Below are 19,250 nucleotides of genomic sequence, written 5' to 3' on the forward strand. Positions count from 1 at the left end.
TGATACTTACGATTGTGTGTCTGATTTATTTCACTTTTAATTTTAACTGCTAATTTTAGTTACTTAACCTTAAGATCTGCAAAATATGACAAGAACACTACTTTATAAATTAAATCCCACATGCTTTGGCTTGAATTTTTTGTTTTAAACTTTAGTTATACATAAGATCCACAACACGATGTTTTGATATGTTTTGATGTTTGTCTTGATAAACATATAAAATGGTAAAGTAATTTCTATAGTCAAGAAAAGTAACATTTTATCATCTTATACAATTTTTTCTTTTCCGTGGTAAGATTACCTAAAATCTACTTTTTTGGCAAATTAAAAGTTGTTAGGTATGATGACTCTTGCCTGTCATCTCAGAAATCTGGAAGGCTGAGCCAAGAAGCTCACAACTTTGAGCCCAGCAATGGGAAACTTAGTAAATTTACAATATGCCGGTTCATAAAGTGAAGGATGGGGGAGGGTGATATCTCAGTGAGTCCTGGGTTCAATTTCCAGTGCAATTTTAGAAATACAGGTTTATAACTGTTCTTTGTTTTGTATGAGAAGTTTCTAGACATTCATAGCTTGTAATTGTAACTTAGATCAGAGAGTTAAATGGCAGTTGTCAGGCATGGGGAAATAGCGAGACATCTATCAGAATGAATTTTAGAAACTTATTTTAAACATGTGCATGCTCGTATGCATATACAAATCTATGAAAAGTTGTAACCTGCTCTTTGTTCCTTTAACAATAGAGAAACAGATTCTAGAATCCCTCAAATGCAAAGGCAGGAAGTAGGCTGAGCCATATCTAAGCATAGTCCACCCCCATGACAGCAGATCAATGGCCAGAAACAGCTGAGGCTCCAAAAGGCAGCATTCATCACGGGACAGAGACAATCAATGCTGAGAAAATGAAGGAGAGGCTCTCTGGGTCTCAGAAGATAGATATATCAGGAAGTGAGTAGGATAAAACACAAATGTTAGGTCTTACCTTGTCCCCTTTGTGTAGAAATGCTATTGAGAATAGCCCAGGGCAGCTATGCCGGAAACTTTATAAAAATTTATAAATCGAAAAGAAAAAATATATGACTTCTCTCAGGGAAGAGGAGAGTATATTTGGACCACCATAGTATACAGTGATTATTAGAAGTAACAGAATTAAAGAAATAATACTTTCTGTCTGTCATCTTCAAATCTGTAAGCAAGGTAGTGTACAACATTGGATGACAAAACAATCTGAATTGTTGGTGTTTTTCAGAGACTGATATATGCTTGATATATTTTTAATTTGCTCTTTACTGTTTTTAAGTACAGGCAAATGAACTGTCTGCCTCACTTAATGAATCTTTCCATTTCCTTGGCCTGAATTAACCTCACCAGTGTGTCTGTAGTAGACTATTCTTGGTGTCTCTGGGGACTGAGCTCACCCATTTACAGATTATCTTGCTGTCTTGTTTCTAAACAGAGATAAAAATAGGCCACAAAATAAGGTGGATGGTTCAGTGAAGTCAGCACTGTGGGCTTCAGAGTATCTGTGATTTCAATCAGGGTTCCCTCAACTGCAACTAAGAGGTAAATCTGGTCCATCTGAGCTTTTTTTTTTTTTTTTTTTTTTTGGTCTTTTCCCTTTTTATTGGGACCAGGGATCCAGGGATCAAACTCAGGACGCCTGCTTGCACGGCAGGCACTCATGCCGCTGAGCTAAATCCCCAGCCCCTATCTGAGCTTCTTTTACATCCCAAGTTTTATTAGACTGCAGCATACCTCTTCATTTATGTGCTGTCTAGGATCGTTTTTGTTCTACAACAGAAAGACTGAATAACTGAAGTGGAGACCTTGCAGAGTCAACTCTCTAGCACTTATAACATTTATAAAAGATAAGTAAATGCAATAAATAAATAAAATATTTAAATGTAGGCTTTCAAAGACTTAAGGCTTTTGCCAACTCGCCATCTAATTAAGAGTGCCAAGGTCTCCTTGCCTACATAATAATCCAGGTGTTTCTGTCACCTAGCAGCTCTGCGACATGGGGTATGTTACTTAATATGTCTGAGATGTATTTTCTTTATTTCCAATAAAGAAATAAGAATATAATCCCCATACAAATGCTGTGAGGATTCAATAAAAATACTTTATTAGTGTTACCTCCTCTTTTTAAATATTATTCACCTAAAATACGTTATTTAAAGATAGACTGTGATACTTCAACTCTGTATCTGCAATACAGTTTTCAGAAACTTATATGCTGCAATGAAAATTTCACCACTGAATTCTAAGAAAACCACAATTTAAATCTGTGATTAGAATGGAAACAAATCTAGTTTAATTAAACACTGAGGCTGGCAATTGTGCATTGGACAGAAGTGCATTTCTAGTCAATGTTTAATAACAGGATTATACACTGTTCTGCATTCAAGAGAATGTGGGAAATAATAGTAAATTTGCATGTGAATTTACATCTGTCAACCAAACAGATCTGAGCTCTCTATCCAATGCATACTGGGGTGCTCCTGGAAGCCAGTTAAGAAACTGAAGTAGAAAGGATTAGGATTTAAACAAACAAATTTCACTGGAATCCTAGAATTGGCACTCAGTAGAGCTGTGACTGCAGAAATTACACCCAATTTCCCAGAGCCTCAGTTTATTTTACTGTAAAAGAGGGTCATCAAAGTTTTTCTCCCAGAACTACTGGAATGATTAAACAAAGTGAAATCATGTATGACGGGTATGTTTATTACAAGAAATATGATGATAGTATTGCAGGTGCATATGTGTTTCCAAACTCATTGAACTGCATATATTATGTATATGCAGGGGTTGGGGCATAGGAATTCAGCATTAATAAAGCTGTGAAAGCACCGAGTTTTCCTTCCAAGACATCCAGAGAGCCTTCCTGGTCTTCATGGACTAGCTCATGGCTTCATATTCCCATTTATAAAAGGTGGATAAAATTAGTATGTGCTTCTTTATTGTGGACATTAATACAAGAACTCAGTACAGTGCTTGGTTCTTAAATTGCTCAGTAAAATTTAGGTATTAAAATTACCTTGTTGATTTACTTATATTTATACTCCACTACACTAGAAGATCCTTGAGAACAAAGGCTGTTTTATTTCTCACCATATGCCGTCACCCAGCAGATTTGTGTATGTACTAGATATTGAATATGTATTTGTTGCATGGTGAATGAATGAATGAATGTGCAGTGAATGAATGAGATGGCTCTACTCAAATCTATTTATTGATAAAATAGGGGACCAGTGACATCTTTTATACATTAAAGGTAATATCAGAAAAAAGGCATTTGCAGTGTTTCTGCTGTTGTGAGTGCAATATAATTGCTACAGTCTATTATTAATTCATTTCTGTTGTTTGATATAACTTATAGCATGTGACTTCTGTTATATTGTATCGCCTCCCATCTCCCTAGTCCCAATCCCTAAATCTTTTTACACATTTCTGTGTTTCTCTTATTGGCATTTGGCAAACTGCATCATCCAGGCTAACACAGAGCATCAGGGACTTACTGGGAGGCTATAAACGTACTGTGTGAGTAAGAAATGCATCTCATACAGCACACAGTAAATATCACTGGGAATCAAATCAAGTCCGTGTTAACTTTATGAACTGAAGATTGAAAGTGCCTCTTTGTCCTTGACTCATTCCTTTTCTGACCTCCTTTTCCTTTCTCTTCAGCCTGCTGGGATATTGACAGAGATTTTAGGGGAGTGGAAGGTCTTTATCTCTTTGAGATGAGCTGCAATATGATTACAATCGATTGAGTGATTTACAGTATAGAGTGCCATTCATTACCTCTCTGCTTTATAGTATTATAAATGACAAACTGTATGTGAATATATATTACCACTATTGGATATTTATGTTCCACCTTTCTCTAAGAAGCTCAATGTTCTTTTCAGACTTTAAATAACCAGAGAGACCCTGGAACCTTGTGCAAAACTTAAAGGGAGAAGAAAGCAACTTGAAAGCTTCTTATGAATAAAATTATACTGATACTGGTGTCAGAACAAATGATGTTCAGAGAACTTTGGGGCAGAGAAAAGACATACATGGCAACCACATGTGACAGTTGACATAAGAGTTCTAGATTTTCATAATTGAGGAAAAATTCTGCAGGTTATATTTTTATTTATTACTTAAACTAGAACTTTAAATGTGACAATAAGGCAAATAATACTTGGACATTGTGAGAAAGGTTAGAATTGTATAGTATTTCATGATTGTTCTAAATAGACGTATTAGAAATACTTCACATGGAGTGTGATGTTATTAATGTTTTTATGTCATATGATTTCAAATGAGTATAATTTTAAACTCATATAAAAATGTGACTATCCTATATATCTAATATTATTCCAAAGATATGGTTTAATAAAATGCATGCATTATAGATGAAAATTAAGAAGACTTCCCCTTTACATTTCCAGTTAAATTATGCCCAGAAGTGATTCTTTAATTCCTCATTACTCATTTTACTATGCCCCTAAACTATAATATTTATAATATTTAACATGTAGCAAAACAAATATCATGTGAATTTTTAATTTGTAAAAATTCATCTTCCCTTCTAAATTATAAGGTAACCTGCTATAAATGAGGAAAACATAATCAAGGCCCCAAATAATGTATGTATGCCATATATTCCTACAGAAATTTGTAGTAAAATCAATTTTTTGATCAATAATCCTGTGGTCCAAAAACACTACTCTCTTCATAAATGAATTGTGGATAAATAATGACAGTAGTTACAATATTGATACCAATATTATCTGATAAAAATCTTCATTATAATTATAAGATCTTTTGTGTGTGTTATTTAAGTCCTTTATAAACTAAAGTTGTGCAGTAGCTTAATATCTTAGAGGCAAGTACTCCTGTGCCAGGACAACTTGTCCCTCTCTTTCAAGTATTCTCCCTTGCAAGATAATCTTACTTACATAAATATGTATAACATATATTTATGTAACTTTCATATATATACAGTATATTTCTGTCTAGTGTTTTATCTTCTGAGTGACTGTGTTTAATTTAATATTAGTCAAGATTGCAGTTTGCCTTGAAATTCTTATCAGTTCTAAGGGACATTTACAGGGAAAGAAAGGCACCAGGTTTGATAGCAGTAATTGTATTTAACTTGTTAGATACAAAGCTATTTATCTTGTGACTGGAAATTCACAGAGGAGCAAGGAGGTTTGCCTGATCAAAAAATATTGCAGAAAAAAATGACTAAGCACCCTCACATCACTTCCCATCCTCCAGGTAAGACCATTAACCATTAGGCAGACTTTAATGATCGCTTTCTGTCTGTGTAGATATGGTGCTAAAAGGCATAATGGGATCATGAAAGGAAAGAGGATGACACATTCCCCAAAGGCTTCACCAATGAGATAGATAAAGGCAAATCTCTATGGGTACCCAGGGAAGTGCTGACATCTAGACCTGGCAGGAATTGAACATTTAACTTGAGCAGATTATAGAATTTGCCTTCAGAGAAATACTCAAAATTGCTAGGACTTGACTGAAAGCCAGAATTTCTGGGATATCCCACTGCCCCAGCGTACCATATATAATCTAAAGGAGGTTCCATGTATGATTAAAATGTTGAGTCTTAAGTCAGATTCTATATCAGCATTTGTAAAATCACACTAACCCTAAATGTTTTCAGATTATTCCTAATCTATATAATGGGCATAAAACTATCAGTGACTATGAAGGTTGCTTCAAGGCTAGGTAGGACGATGTCCATGAAGTGGAGAACATATAGGACACACTCAGCAAATGGCAGCCATCACCACCTGAGTGGTTGGCTGGAAGACGGTGGTGGGCTTCATCTGCCACGTTTTATACTTTTATAACATGTTTATTCTGTGCACATTGTTCACTTTGGCACCATCTCTACTGTTCCAGAATAGAGTGAGAAATATTTTCTTTTTGTCCTTTGCTGAGTAAACCTCACTGCAGGAAGTCTTCTCAGGGCCAGAAATGCTTCCAGGTGATAGATAATCCTGATGAAATAGCTGCAAGCACAATTGTTATGCATACAGTTCTCTACTATCCTCAAAGACCTTTCTACCTCCAGAGGTAGACCAGTGATCCTAATCCCCATCTGACAGATAAAATATCAGGTATTTTAGGGTCAAGCCTGTTGAAAGATTTGCTCCAAGCCATGTTGTCAGAGCACACAAAAACAGCTGAACGGTAGACTGTCACTTCTTTAGGACATATCTCTAGCCAGTACTTTATTTACTTTTTTGAAATCTCCTCTCTTAAATGTCAATCTGAGTCTTCACTAGTTTTTAATGGAAGAAAATCCAACTTACAGCTATAGAGACTAAAACACAGAAAATTCTCAACAAAAGGAATTCACTCAAGTCGTGGGGAAGTTGTCAATGATCAGGCCAGTGGCTCTCGGTTGCAAGCAAGCAGTTTGACCTCGGAACTCTTATAAATCATCCTCCTCTGATGCTTCTTCACCAAACTCATAAATAGGTTGGTTTTTATCACTGTGGTTGTGTGATACCAAAACTCATTAGATAAATTCAGAAGTCATATGAAGGCAAATGCTCATTATTTTATCCATGATGCAAGTAAATATTTATATGACAACATGTGTAAAGGAAAATAAGAGACACTGCATTCTAATTCTGTGCTATGCAATAATAATATCCAAAGTGTTACTGTAGTGATTGAATATGAAAATGTATTTAAAGGCTTTAGTGCCTAATGTAAAATAATGGTATGATAAAACAAAAATTTCAGACATTAATTGTGCTAGCCATATTACGAGTAACACAATAGCTACATGCAGTTTGTGGTTACCATATTAAACCGCATCAGCAGCCACTCCAAAAGCAGGGGGAAAGATATTTTTAGTTCTCTAGACATCAATGATTCTCAATCTTAGTTTCTCAAACCTAGGTGAATATAGAATCACTGTCGGAGTTTTATAAAAATGCCAATGCCTAGGCCAGTACTTTCCAAATTTTGTTGTGCACATGAAACAGCTAGGGATAATTCTGATTCAGTAGTTATCAGTTACCCAAGAGCCTGCAATTTAAACACCTCTCAGGGGATGCAGATGCTGGTGATGCATGGACCATACCTCCAGACCCCTTAGATTAGATGACAGACAATAGGGGCCTGAGCACTGACAGTTTAGTAAAGTTTCCAGGGGACCCTATTTGGAGCCAGGTTGAGAACCACTGCTAAATATCCTTTTCTCTCCTCTCCTCTCCTCTCCTCTCCTCTCCTCTCCTCTCCTCTCCTCTCCTCTCCTCTCCTCTCCTCTCCTCTCCTCTCCTCCTCTCCCCTCCCCTCCCCTCCCCTCTCCTGCCCTCCTCTTCCTTTCCTTCCCTTCCCTTCCCTTCCCTTCCCTTCCCTTCCCTTCCCTTCCCTTCCCTTCCCTTCCCTTCCCTTCCCTTCCCTTCCCTTCCCTTCCCTTCTCTTCCTTTCCTTTTCTGTCTCTCTCTGTGTCTCTATCTCTCTTTCTGTCTGTTTTTCTCTCCTTTCTCTTTCCTAACAAATTGGGAGTATGACTCTTTTGCAGTTCACATAATCAGCCTTTATTAAATAGACTGCTTTACTGATACATTTTGGGCCTGAATGTTTGGGAAAATTATTAATAAGGTGACTTTAAAATGTACCTAGAAATGTCCAATACTATTCATTAAGTCAGTCTTTGTATAGTTGCTATTACCTTTCTGAAGCCTTCAAACCATGTTTTCATACAGTGTTCCTTCTTAATTATAGTTATACTTCTTATTCCCTTTGCAGGACTCCACTATACATGTTTTTCTCCATGTTGAACTGAAAACAAACACTGGTGCTGAACGGATGAATGACTAGGTGGATGGGACTAGGTTTCATGTGTGTTTCAAATCTGGCAAAGCCTCAAATCTTCACAGGGAAAGGTGAAGAGCAAAGGAAATAAAATCTCCTGGCTAGGAATTAATGAAAATCTAAGGCCTAAAACATTTTCAGCATCATGTCAAAAAGACAGACTTAATTTTAACCCTTCAAAGTCTCAGTAATGTAGGATGAGATGTGGATAAAAACAAAGTCTTTCTTATTTCCAAGCATACTGTCTAAACATCAAAGGATGATGAGCATTTGAAACAATGTATTTGGGGCATTTTTACAAATTCAGTGGTTCTCCATTAAGGGTCATTATGCTGCCACCAAAGGCATTTGACTTTTATGGAAATATGTTACTAGCAACAAGTGAGTGAAGGTCACACATAAACACCCTACAATGCACAGGACAGCACTGTTTCCCCTCATCACACTCAGCAAAGATTTATCTACCCCCAAATGATAGTGCTAAGGGTAAAAATTGAACTAACCCAGACAGGTATGGATTTCTGTTTGAGAATATTTTTTATGGAAAAGATAGTGCTGTTATCAAAAACATAACCAAATCAGAAATAGGAAAGTGGTCAAGAATTTGGAGTTAGTGTGGTATAGTGTGGTATCAAGGACAGGAATCTTGGTTCTGCCCATGAAACCAGATGAGGCTGAACAAGTAATTCAGAGCCTCATATAGTTTATATGGGTGGAACTCAAAGGTTCATGTGTCAAAGTCTTGTTCCCCAGGGTGGTACTCTTGGGAAGTGCTGCAGGCCTTTAGGAGATGGAATGCTGTGGGATGTTTTTGGTCATTGGGAGTATATCGTCAAAGGAGATTATGGACCTCTCATCTCTTTCTTTTCTTGTTGGTTCCCAGCTAGTGAGGTAAGCAGTTTGATACACGTCATGCTATACATGAAGTGCCACCTTCAGCAGAGACTCAAAGCAAATAGGACCATTTAGTGCTGTTGTAGAACTTCTAGAATCATGAGCAAAAGTGAATATATTTTCTTATAAGTTAGTTGTCTGTGGTGTAAGTGAGTCACCTAAGGTGTTGGCTGGAATTTCCAAAAGTGTACAGGAAAATAAATATTTTCTATTTATTTGTTAAATGCCTGAGGTATTTCACTATAGTAGTGTTGAAAGCGACGTATACGCTGATGAAGAAGACTTCAGTGGAGTCCATTTCAACTGAATTGATACACAAAAACCAGGAGAAAACAATTGAGACCTGTTCTTAGCACATAGTGGCTGCGAAAACCTCGCTGGCATCTGTGAAGCTCTTATTGCACCACGCTTAGGGTTCTAACAACTCTGACAGCATAAATGGCCACCCACACATAGCAGAGAAAGGATCTTGAATAATCCCAGGCAGCTCAGGCTCCCAGGGGGTCTAGAACTGTGGCTAAAATTAATTCCTCAAGCTCAACTCGCCTTTCACCTGCCCTCTCTTGTCCTCAGAACTGCATTGTAGAGAGACAGCAGAGGCTTTATAAGGCACATTTGTCGGTGCTTGGATGATGGCTCTGGGCTTATTCTTCTTTTATTTCCCTCTCCTGTTCCTTAGCTGTTCTATTTTCAGGTTCAAAGAAAGAAGTTCCTTTTGAGTTCTATTTCCCAGAATTAAGAGATATAAGATCCCAATTGCTATAGAACCATGTCCATTTTCAGTCCTTACTGAAAAGAGCCAGTGCTACATGCCCTGTGCCCAGCTGGGTTCTAAATACTTCACAGCATGTTGCTTCAGGAGAGGCACAAAAAAGTCCTATAAATGTCAGTGAGAAGATTTGAGAGTTGGCCCTGCTCATCCTGGTGTAAAGTTGTCCCATTCAGAGCTGGCAAGCAGGTAGCATTTTCTGAGAGTATGTCCTCAGAATGAACTAACTTAAGTGACTATTTAGTAGATACTGTTCAATATTTCTTTACTGTCTGAACACTAGCAATAACTAAGTGGAAAATCTGAAATCCTCTCTATGACTTCCAATGGTTTACAGTACAAACAATAAAACAAAATGGCTTGAAAAGAGAGAATCATCAATTGTCCAGAAATTGTATCAAGACAGTGTATCTAAGTTGGTTGCTTTGCTCTTTGCTACCCAGATACGGAGGTGATTTTGATCTAGTAATTTAAAATTAATCAATTAAATTACTATTCCAGATTGTCCTAATGACACTTGACGTTCAGTTGAATAAATTCTTTCAACTATATAGGAAATCAAGCAAGAAAGGAAATCAGGTGGCCAAGACTCAAAATGTGAGTCACTCCTAGGGAGTGTAGGTAAAGTAGAACATAAAACTCAAACGTTGCCCTTGATTTATATACCCTATCATTTTCAACCAAGCAACCAAGAAAGGTAACAGCTCCCTCAAATATTAGCATTCTCAATGGTCTCATGGGAGGATATTGCTACTGTAAGGAGGAAGCTTAGGCTCATTTGTGCTAATACAATTTTTGTTTCCTAAAGGAGAATTTTTCACTCATCTCACAACTACCTTTGCGTGGAACTAACCTTTGAAATGTGACACTTGTTTGAAGCGAGACATCTAAAATGAGAAGAAAGATGCCCATTTCTAACTATGCATTTTAAAAAAACCCAAAGTCTTCCTAATTTGAAGTAGGAATTGTAGACAGTAAACAGTAGAAATTGTTTCCATCTTGGAAAAGATCTCTGGCTTTAGTGTTCCTGATGTGAAACGAATAACAACCAGCAGGCTATTTAATAGTTAAAATGAAGTAATTTGTATAAATAAATATCATAGTTTAAATGCAACCTAAATATTTATAGTTATCATACCTAGCATTTGAGAATCAATTTAATTATTGAAAATTATGTTGAGAATTTTACATTTATACATTTCACTTTATGTTCAACTACAGAGAATTTTATAATTTACCCATTTTCCAGACTAGGAACCAAAGAGAGATTAAGGAAAAAAATACCTATGTAAATTTGGGGCTAGACTGTCAAACAGAAAGAATAAACACTGGCTTATGGAAACAACAAAATACAGTAATAAATGAGAATTTTGGAAGAGACAATCTGATACATTCTTAAACTGTTATAGTAAACCTCAATATTCCAATGCATAGGGCATTTCAAGGTCTTAAACCAAACTGTTTTAAACTCACAGCTGATGAAACCAAATTCTCAATGTCAGTTGACTACAAGGCCTATACTTAAACCCATGATACTTTACTCCATCCTATAATAATAATATACCTTATTACTAAATAACAGTTACCAATGATAATAGTAGTTTTCAGGAGAAAGCAAAGCCACTAAAGAAAGTTTTATTCTGTGTTGGAAACATAAAGGGAGCAACCCATAATTTGGAACTGAAGACACAAAGAGATGGGGTGCCCCACAAGGGTCTCTGGTTTTTCACACTGTTGGCTTTAAAATGACCATTCAAAAAGCTTCTCATGTTGGCAGCAAATTTGTGATCCTCTGTTGGCTCAGAGAAAATAGTTAGCATTAATTTAGAAATCTTTAAAGCTCCTAATGGAAACACAACAAACCTGCAGCGGCAATGTTAGGGCCAATGATAATATGCATGGAGAGAGAGAGATGGATTTTTCCTAAGAGCAAATGAACAGCTATTTAAGATCCCAGGCTATTTTGGTTCCTCTCACCTGCCCACAATACATTCCCTAGAGTTTAAGCAAGAAGCATTTAAAAATCAGGACTATTAATGTCTAGAGAATTTGGATGATGACAATCATTCATAGTAACTGTTAACACTCTTAGTGTCTTTCATGTACTCAAAGATAAATTCATAAGATCATTATTAGGCCTTAGTCTAAGAAATGCTAACAGACATTCAGAAATGGCTGAGGTGTCTGCTTTTTGAAAACTGAGATGGAAAATGAATGGGTCAGTGGCTTTTTATCCTTCAATAACTTGTGGGCCTTGCTCTCAAAATTTTAAAATCAGATACAGGAGATTCTAGATAGTAATGGACAATCCACCAAGAATGATTATTTCTGGCTAGTTTTTAAAGACAATTAATGCTGATTTAGGCATAGAGACACAATCACATCCTTAAATCCACTTAAGAGTCTTGAGCCACAGACAGACAAATTTATTTTTAATATTTCTCCAAGCTTAGTAATTATTAGTTAACTGATCCTTAGACTTGGGCTTCTTTATTACTGTATTCATTTCATTGTAAATGACATATAAAAAAACATTTGGGGGGCATTTAAAGTACAGGACCATGTTAGTGAGTGGTGTAATATTCTGAGCTATTTCTTGTACCCATCCACCCATCCATCCATCCATCCATCCATCCATCCATCCATCCATCAAGTAACAATGCTATTGTAAAGAAAAGCCCCTTGCTAAAGGTTTTGCTTTATCTTCTTGGTACTTTTATGATCAGAGTTCTGAACCCTTTTCCTAGGGGAGGTGAAAGATGAGAAGAAAAGGTGAGGGATTACCAGAATGATTGCTTAAAGAAGCCAACCTTTTCTTCCACTGCCCTTGATTCAGCAGCCATCTGGCTCTGGGAGTTTGTTGCCGAATGCTCCTTGACTGTAAAACTTAAATGGATGATTAACTCCTCTCTCTCCCACACCAGCATGCTTGCTATTAATATGACTACCAAGACCAATATCTGATGATCAAGATATGCTTAATAGAAGTGAGAGAAAAATGGGGAAAGTCAGCCAAATAATGAAATTCTGCCTTTTATTTTATTTTTTCTCTTTGTTCTTATGACTTACTATTCATGAATCCAAGTCTAGCAAATCTCCTTTTAAAGTCTTTTTGCCACCTCTGGCCACCTGTACCTTCAATCGCATTGGAATAAAGTCCAGATTTCAGAATGATTATCCTGTAATTGTAGACAATAGCTCACTATAGAGGTTGTGTTCCTTCCCTGTACTGATACTCGTGTGCAGTAACCTGGAGCACTCATAATCACTGTCTTTACTATGAGCCAGTCAGGCCATATTGGCCAATGATTGGTAAGAAATGTTCAATGCATAGTTAGGAAGTCTCCATAAGCTCCCTACACAGATCAAGTTTTATAGAATTAACTGATCTTCTAGTGCAAAAAGTGTGAATGTGTGCTCTTCTCAGTATACCACGATGGGGTGACAGTCATGAGAAAATCCTACTGAGGAGTGAGAATGGGAGAGTGAAAGAGAGATGATGGCATTGAGATTAAAACATGTACCTGTAGGATAATGCTCATTTACTGGCCAGTTGTCCACCTGCAGGGTCGCATTTCCGCCATTCCTGGTGAAGCGTACCACGTGGTATTTGCCATCATTGACAGGGGTTCTCTCCTCTTTGATGGAGATGTCAACCGTGCCAATATTGAAGACAACGCCAATTTTCCCCTGTTCCTGCAATAAAGAAGCACAAAAGACATAGTTATCACTGACCACAAGATTTTCTCCCTTTAAAGTTGATCTTCCAACTAGCAATAAGCCTGTAGGAGCCAAGAGAGAGCTGTCAGTATGAAGTTAATAATAGTAACCTGTATTTCTCCATGGACTTTCATCCTGAACATAAAAAGCAATGGTATAAAGCCACCCAAATTGTTCTCACAAGCTGAACTGCACAGGTTACATCATTCAATTACCCTCAATGGATATCAAGGCTGGAATGACAGAGCTACCTAACAATGAAGCACTGACACCAGAAAGATCATTTCTGTGAGATGAATTCAGCCAGTTTCCTAAGAAAGGATAAAAGACAGTGGACCCTAAATCATTTCACAACTCAGATTTAGAATTAAAAAAGAAATGTGAGTCTGCCTCAACAGTTTTGGGACAATCAAGCCAGAAGGAGACATACAGAACTGTTGAGAGCCAATGGCAGAGGAATAACATTATATAGATCAGATGCTAGCAATACTTTCTGCAGACCTAAACCACACACAAAAGGAACTTTCAGGAAAAGGCAGTGAAACTGTGCTGGGTTGTTAGAATCAGACGGCTGCTACCTTTCTCATACTAGCAGCCATATCTCTCAGTTTAACCCAAAGAAAAATGTGATTTCTATACTATTGCTTATGCATGACAGCAGTAACAAAAGAGGTGTATGTCTTGAAAAGACTCATGAGATGGTAAATTGCAATGAATTAGAGGTAAATGGCAATGACAGTAATGACAATGGAAATGGTGATGACGGAGGTGATGAGATTATCTACCTCCTAGGAAATGCTTGGAAACATTGAACCATAAATATGATGCCCTGGAAATAATTAAACTGTTATTTTAACAATTGGTTATGATTAAAAGTTGGAATTAATATTCACAATGAAACAAAATGGGAGTGACCTTAACGATCAAATATATTTAGCTTCTCTCAACATTGCATGATGATACCATAGCATTACAGAGTATAAGGAGACCCAAGAGATAAGGGAGACATCTTTCTCCATTTCGTTAGAGGTCTACATTATTGGCAATAGTTTGGTACCTGATAATGATTAAATACAAAGCCGAGTCACAGTATTTATTCATTTGCATTTTTTATTGTTGATTTGCTCCTTCAAGAAGTAGAAAAATTAACGAGGAGGAGAAAGTTATGCTTCTAAAATCTATATAAACTAAATGCTAGAAAATGTTTCACTGAATCTCAGATTTAATAATTTGCACATCCACTCATCCATGCATTCATCAAATAATACATTTGACATCTATTAAATGTCTATTAAATTCAGTGCATTAAGACTTGTGGGATAAACACTGGCTTCAATACAGCTTGATATATTGCACTTATATTCCTCAAAGACAAGCTTTCCTCAACTTGTCTTTTGTTTGTTACTAAATAAATATAGCTTGCAGAAAGTTAAAACTGGACAATTACCCAGGAATCTTGGTCCTCCAAAGGAGAATGCTAGTTTAATCAACAAGGTATCCTGTCAGCATTTATGGATGCCAAGATATAGAAGGACACGATTGGGTCCTGTGTACCTTGACTGCATGGTAGGAAGCATACACTAATACCTGTGTTTCCTGACTTCTGTTTCTTAGAAAAATAGATTCAAATTATTTCTCAAATAGTAGCTAAATATACTCAGGCTTTCAGAAATCTCTGCCTTTTGGGACCAAGACATTCTCAGGGTTTTTTTTTTTTTGTTTTTGGTTTCCTATTTAAATCTTTATATTAAACAAAGTGCCAAGCATTTAAAAATGACACATGGAAAGGCAAACCTATTTATGGGTTCTCTTTTGTATTTTCATGCTCATAATTATTAATAATTAATACTTTTTATCCATTTTATACTCTTGTTGATTCTCAAGGAATTAAAAAGCATTGTGAATTTTCTGTTTTCTCTAAAAGAATTAGCATTCATTCATATATTAAAGCTGTGCCTATAGGTGGATGAGTGGGTTTGTGGGTATTCAGACCCTCATACCTAAATGAACAAGGCTATAATAGCTTTAGCCATATCTGCTTAGTAGAATATAAAGAATGGATAAGTTAAGAAACTGTGTCTGCAGGAACCATTCTGCTCTGCCCACTCCATGAATGTGGGCTGTTTATTGCACTACTGTTTTTCAATGAGAAGCCACTACATAAATCCTAGACATTTGGAAAGTACTGCTACTGGTGATTCAATTCACTTCTGAGTCACTAATTAATCATGGGTGGAGAACAACTTTAGTGGGAGAAAGGAGACCTTTACACCAGTGTTCTGTAGCTTTTCAGTGCCAGAGGTGGCAAGGTACAGTTGTGGCTCACTGAGTTAGCTGATCAGAAAGATATATTCTTGGGTAAAATTTTTTTGCAAGATCTATAATAGACTCAAGAAGAGAAAGATTTAATCTCTGCCAAAATAAATACTTGATCCTTATCATTAGAACTACACATTTGCCATTGTAATTACAGTTTTGGAGAAATCCTCCTAATCTTGTGAGTACACAGCCAAATTCAGTGTAGACTCTGACCCAGATGTTTCATTCTGCTTCCCACAGTGGTAAATGTGGCTGTGCTAGACCTCAGATGTGTTCTCTTTATTCGCAGTAATAAGATTTCATTACTGCAACCTCCTTGTCATTTGTCATGGGACCACAGTGGCATTATAATCTGTGGCTAACTGCTTTGTTTCAGTTCATTAGAAGTCATGGAAGCCTTGTAGCAAATACCCATAAACCTGCCCAGGTATAAATCTATCATGTTCAGATGCCACAAAAGTAAACCACCACGTGGGACTGTGTGTCTACAGAAGAGAAACATGAAGGATAAAAAGCAGCACCTGGGATTCACCCATGATTGACCTTGATAAATTTCTTAACCCATACTGGGCACCATTCTTGAAAATGCGGTATAAGAAGACATCAAGTGTACATACTAAAAGGGCTTTTATAAGGGTAACATACTCTGACCAGTATGATACATATCACTTTATATTATACCAGTGTAAGAGATGAGTGAGATCAGGAGAAAGAACTACCTAATCATTTGCCATAAATAACAATCTCTGGAAGAATTAATTGGGTAAATGTGTATTTTATCATAGCACAGTAAAATAACACCTCTGATTCTTAAACCTGTAGAAGTCTGGGTATGTTACTTAACTGCCTCTTTCTCCTTATGAAGGGAAGGCGAAGCAAATTGCTGCCTCTAAAGCTCACTGTGAGAAGGAGAACAGAAGCATGAAGCACTTGCTACAGGGCTGTGCTGGCTTCTGGACTGCAATATATATTAGTCCTCTTTCCTTTCACTGAAAGGAGTGGTACAAAATAAGGACTGGTTGGTTTGGAAGACCTTTACTATGAAAAGAAATGTAAATTTTAGCAACAGAACATAAAATTTCTGCCATGTTGATTTCTCGCCACAATTTGGTAGTTGCTGTCTTTCCCCATTCCTTGGTGCCTTTTATAAAACTCTCTAAGAAAAGGAAAGTGAAGCTGCAGAAACAACATAGCTATAAATTTTAACAACTCCACACCTATCACCACTAAAGTTGCTACCAAGGCAATCACTTCAATCTATGTTCTCCTTGATATTAAAACAAAGACAAATGGTAAATCAGGAGACATTACCAAAAGATCCTCAAGTGCATTCTGGGGGGAAAAAAAGAACAGTGGAGAAAACAGATGTCTTTAAATAGCCAGTACAGTAAGTCATTCTTCATCAATAATGACTATTTATGAGCCCACCTGGTTTCTCAAATTAGTTTGGCTCCAGCTTTCTGATTCTCAATCAGCTATGTTACAGTTATAGCTGCTCAGATGAACCAAAGGATGCCCCCAACCCCAGCATCAGAAATGTAAAGCAAAAAGAAAATTCTTCAGGAATAAGGTGCTCCTCCAAGACTACCCATTTCTTTACTCCAGAGTGTCCCCAGGGAAGACAGAGAACACCTCCCACTGTTTCAGACACAGACCTGAGATCTTTAAATGCACAAAAGGAAGAGGAGAAATGCAGGCACTTCTCAATATGGTCACTGCTATGTTTCTCTCACAATGTGCACATTCAACAAATGAACAAAATACAAGAAAAAGAATGTAAATGATGCCTACTGTGGTCCATTCACTGAAAAGGTTGTTAAAATTTATAGCCATGTTGTTTCTGCACCCATTTCAAAGTCTGCCATATAAAGTGACACTGTGGCCACGTGTTTTTAGTTCTTCCTATTATGGGCTCATCGTGAGACCTTCTGGATTCCCTAGTGATGGATGGAGCTCAGAGACCAATGCTGCTCATAAATTGTAAGAAATTATATACATGTGCATCCTAGAGTTGTTTAGTTGCTGTAGCCACTGAACCCAGCAAATCCATGGGGTGTCTACTCCATCAGTCTCCATCACTGAGGGATGATAGCAATGCAACAACTTGCAATGGTCATGACAGACAATGAGACACGATGCTTTGTCACCTTATGCTGCTAAGTGTTCAGAGCCATTTGTTACTCAGCAAAACCCTGCCTGGATGCCCAGCACCAATTTTAGAATAGAATTATCTTTAAATGCTCAGTGCTACTAATTAGAGAAGTCACAAGGTAAGAGGTTTGTTGAAGACTTTCTTCTAGGTCTGCCTGAATTTCAGTTTCATAGATTGTCCACTGAGTTACATTCTGTCACATGTACTAAGTGTTGCAGCTGATTTACAGCCATGTATTATTTAATGACAAGGATGTGTTCTGAGAAATGCAAATATCATACATAGTGCTTATACTATCTCATAAGATATGACATCCCTAGGTATAATACAGGGCAATGGTTCTATACATAGAATGTTGTTGATCAAAATAGCACTAGGCATCACATGTTCAAATTTATTTATTTATTTATTTGTACCAGGGATTGAACTCATGACCTCACACTTGCCAGGCAGGTATTTGTGCCAGTGGGTTATGTCCCCAGCCCAGCCCACATATGATCAAATTTGTATATATATATATATATATATATATATATATATATATATATCATACTTTACATACTTTATATCTGCCTAAACTATCCATTCTGTATACTTTTTGCTCCTTCAAATGTAAAACTCCTAGTAGGTATAAATATTTGTTAAATTAATGGACAGATAAATAAATGAATACTGAATTACAATGGGTGTTGGTGAATAAAAGATACTATGAAAATATTTTTATCTGCGGACTCTAATTAGAATTTGTATTCTAGGATAAAATAGTTAATGGATAATGTATTCAGATTTTGCGCATTAAAACACTGTATAATTTTGCTTTATACACACAGTATGTAAAATTCAAAATGGTGAGGTATAATTTACTTGATGCATCAGGAGGAATTTACTGAAGTTCTTTGGGACAAGTCAATATGCTCTTAATAGAACACAGATTGTGCCTATTAGCTGCCTTGAGGGAAAATCATTAGTTTATGCATTCAGTGTCACAGTCCCCTTATTTCATACAAAGGATTATTGCTATTTAATAAATACTAATTGTTCACATCCTGGGTGCTGAGACACACACTGTCGAGGGGTTCAGGAGATGGAAGAAACCAGGTCTCTCTCTACAGAAGACTAAGACAGAAACAAAGTCTTTCAGGCACCTCTCAATTGACAGGACTAGAGTTAGAAAGTCCAGAGATGCTTCAGATTTTTGCTGTTTTCTCTTGAAAGTGATATTGTCCCTTTCCCTTGAGAAGTTTAAGTGGGACTGTGACAGGAGGGTCAGGAAAAAGCAAATGTCTGTTTTGGGTCCTAAACAAATTTGAGACTTGAAATCAGAATGCCTGGGCCCAGTTGAGGTTCATTATCTTTTTATGTATTTGATCTTAATCAGTTCACTCAGCTATCTGAGTCTCAAGCTTTCAGAACAAAACTGAGAAAACAATACAAAGTCAACAACAATGGTAACACCTGCACCGCATAGTAGTCATTAAGAGAAAGGAACAGTACCTTGGCACATTCTGAACTGCTCTAAAAGAATGACATAACCTTGAGGTACTG

General features: G+C 36.9%; 1 protein-coding gene across 50 annotated transcripts in view; it reads right to left on the reverse strand.

Annotated features, from left to right (window-relative positions):
- Positions 1–19,250, reverse strand: part of Nrxn3 (neurexin 3) — a 1,541,537-nt gene that overhangs the window by 158,769 nt on the left and 1,363,518 nt on the right. For all 50 annotated transcript variants that reach the window (XM_063240987.1, XM_063240986.1, XM_063240985.1 and 47 more), the window contains one exon: positions 13,039–13,210. In XM_063240987.1, coding sequence (XP_063097057.1) covers positions 13,039–13,210 — 172 coding nt within the window. The remainder of the gene's footprint in view (positions 1–13,038; positions 13,211–19,250) is intronic.

This window comes from Cavia porcellus, unplaced genomic scaffold (genome assembly GCF_034190915.1).
Source record: "Cavia porcellus strain 051 isolate PalLab524CR breed Dunkin Hartley unplaced genomic scaffold, mCavPor4.1 scaffold_31, whole genome shotgun sequence".
In the NCBI taxonomy this organism is placed as follows: Eukaryota; Metazoa; Chordata; class Mammalia; order Rodentia; family Caviidae; genus Cavia; species Cavia porcellus.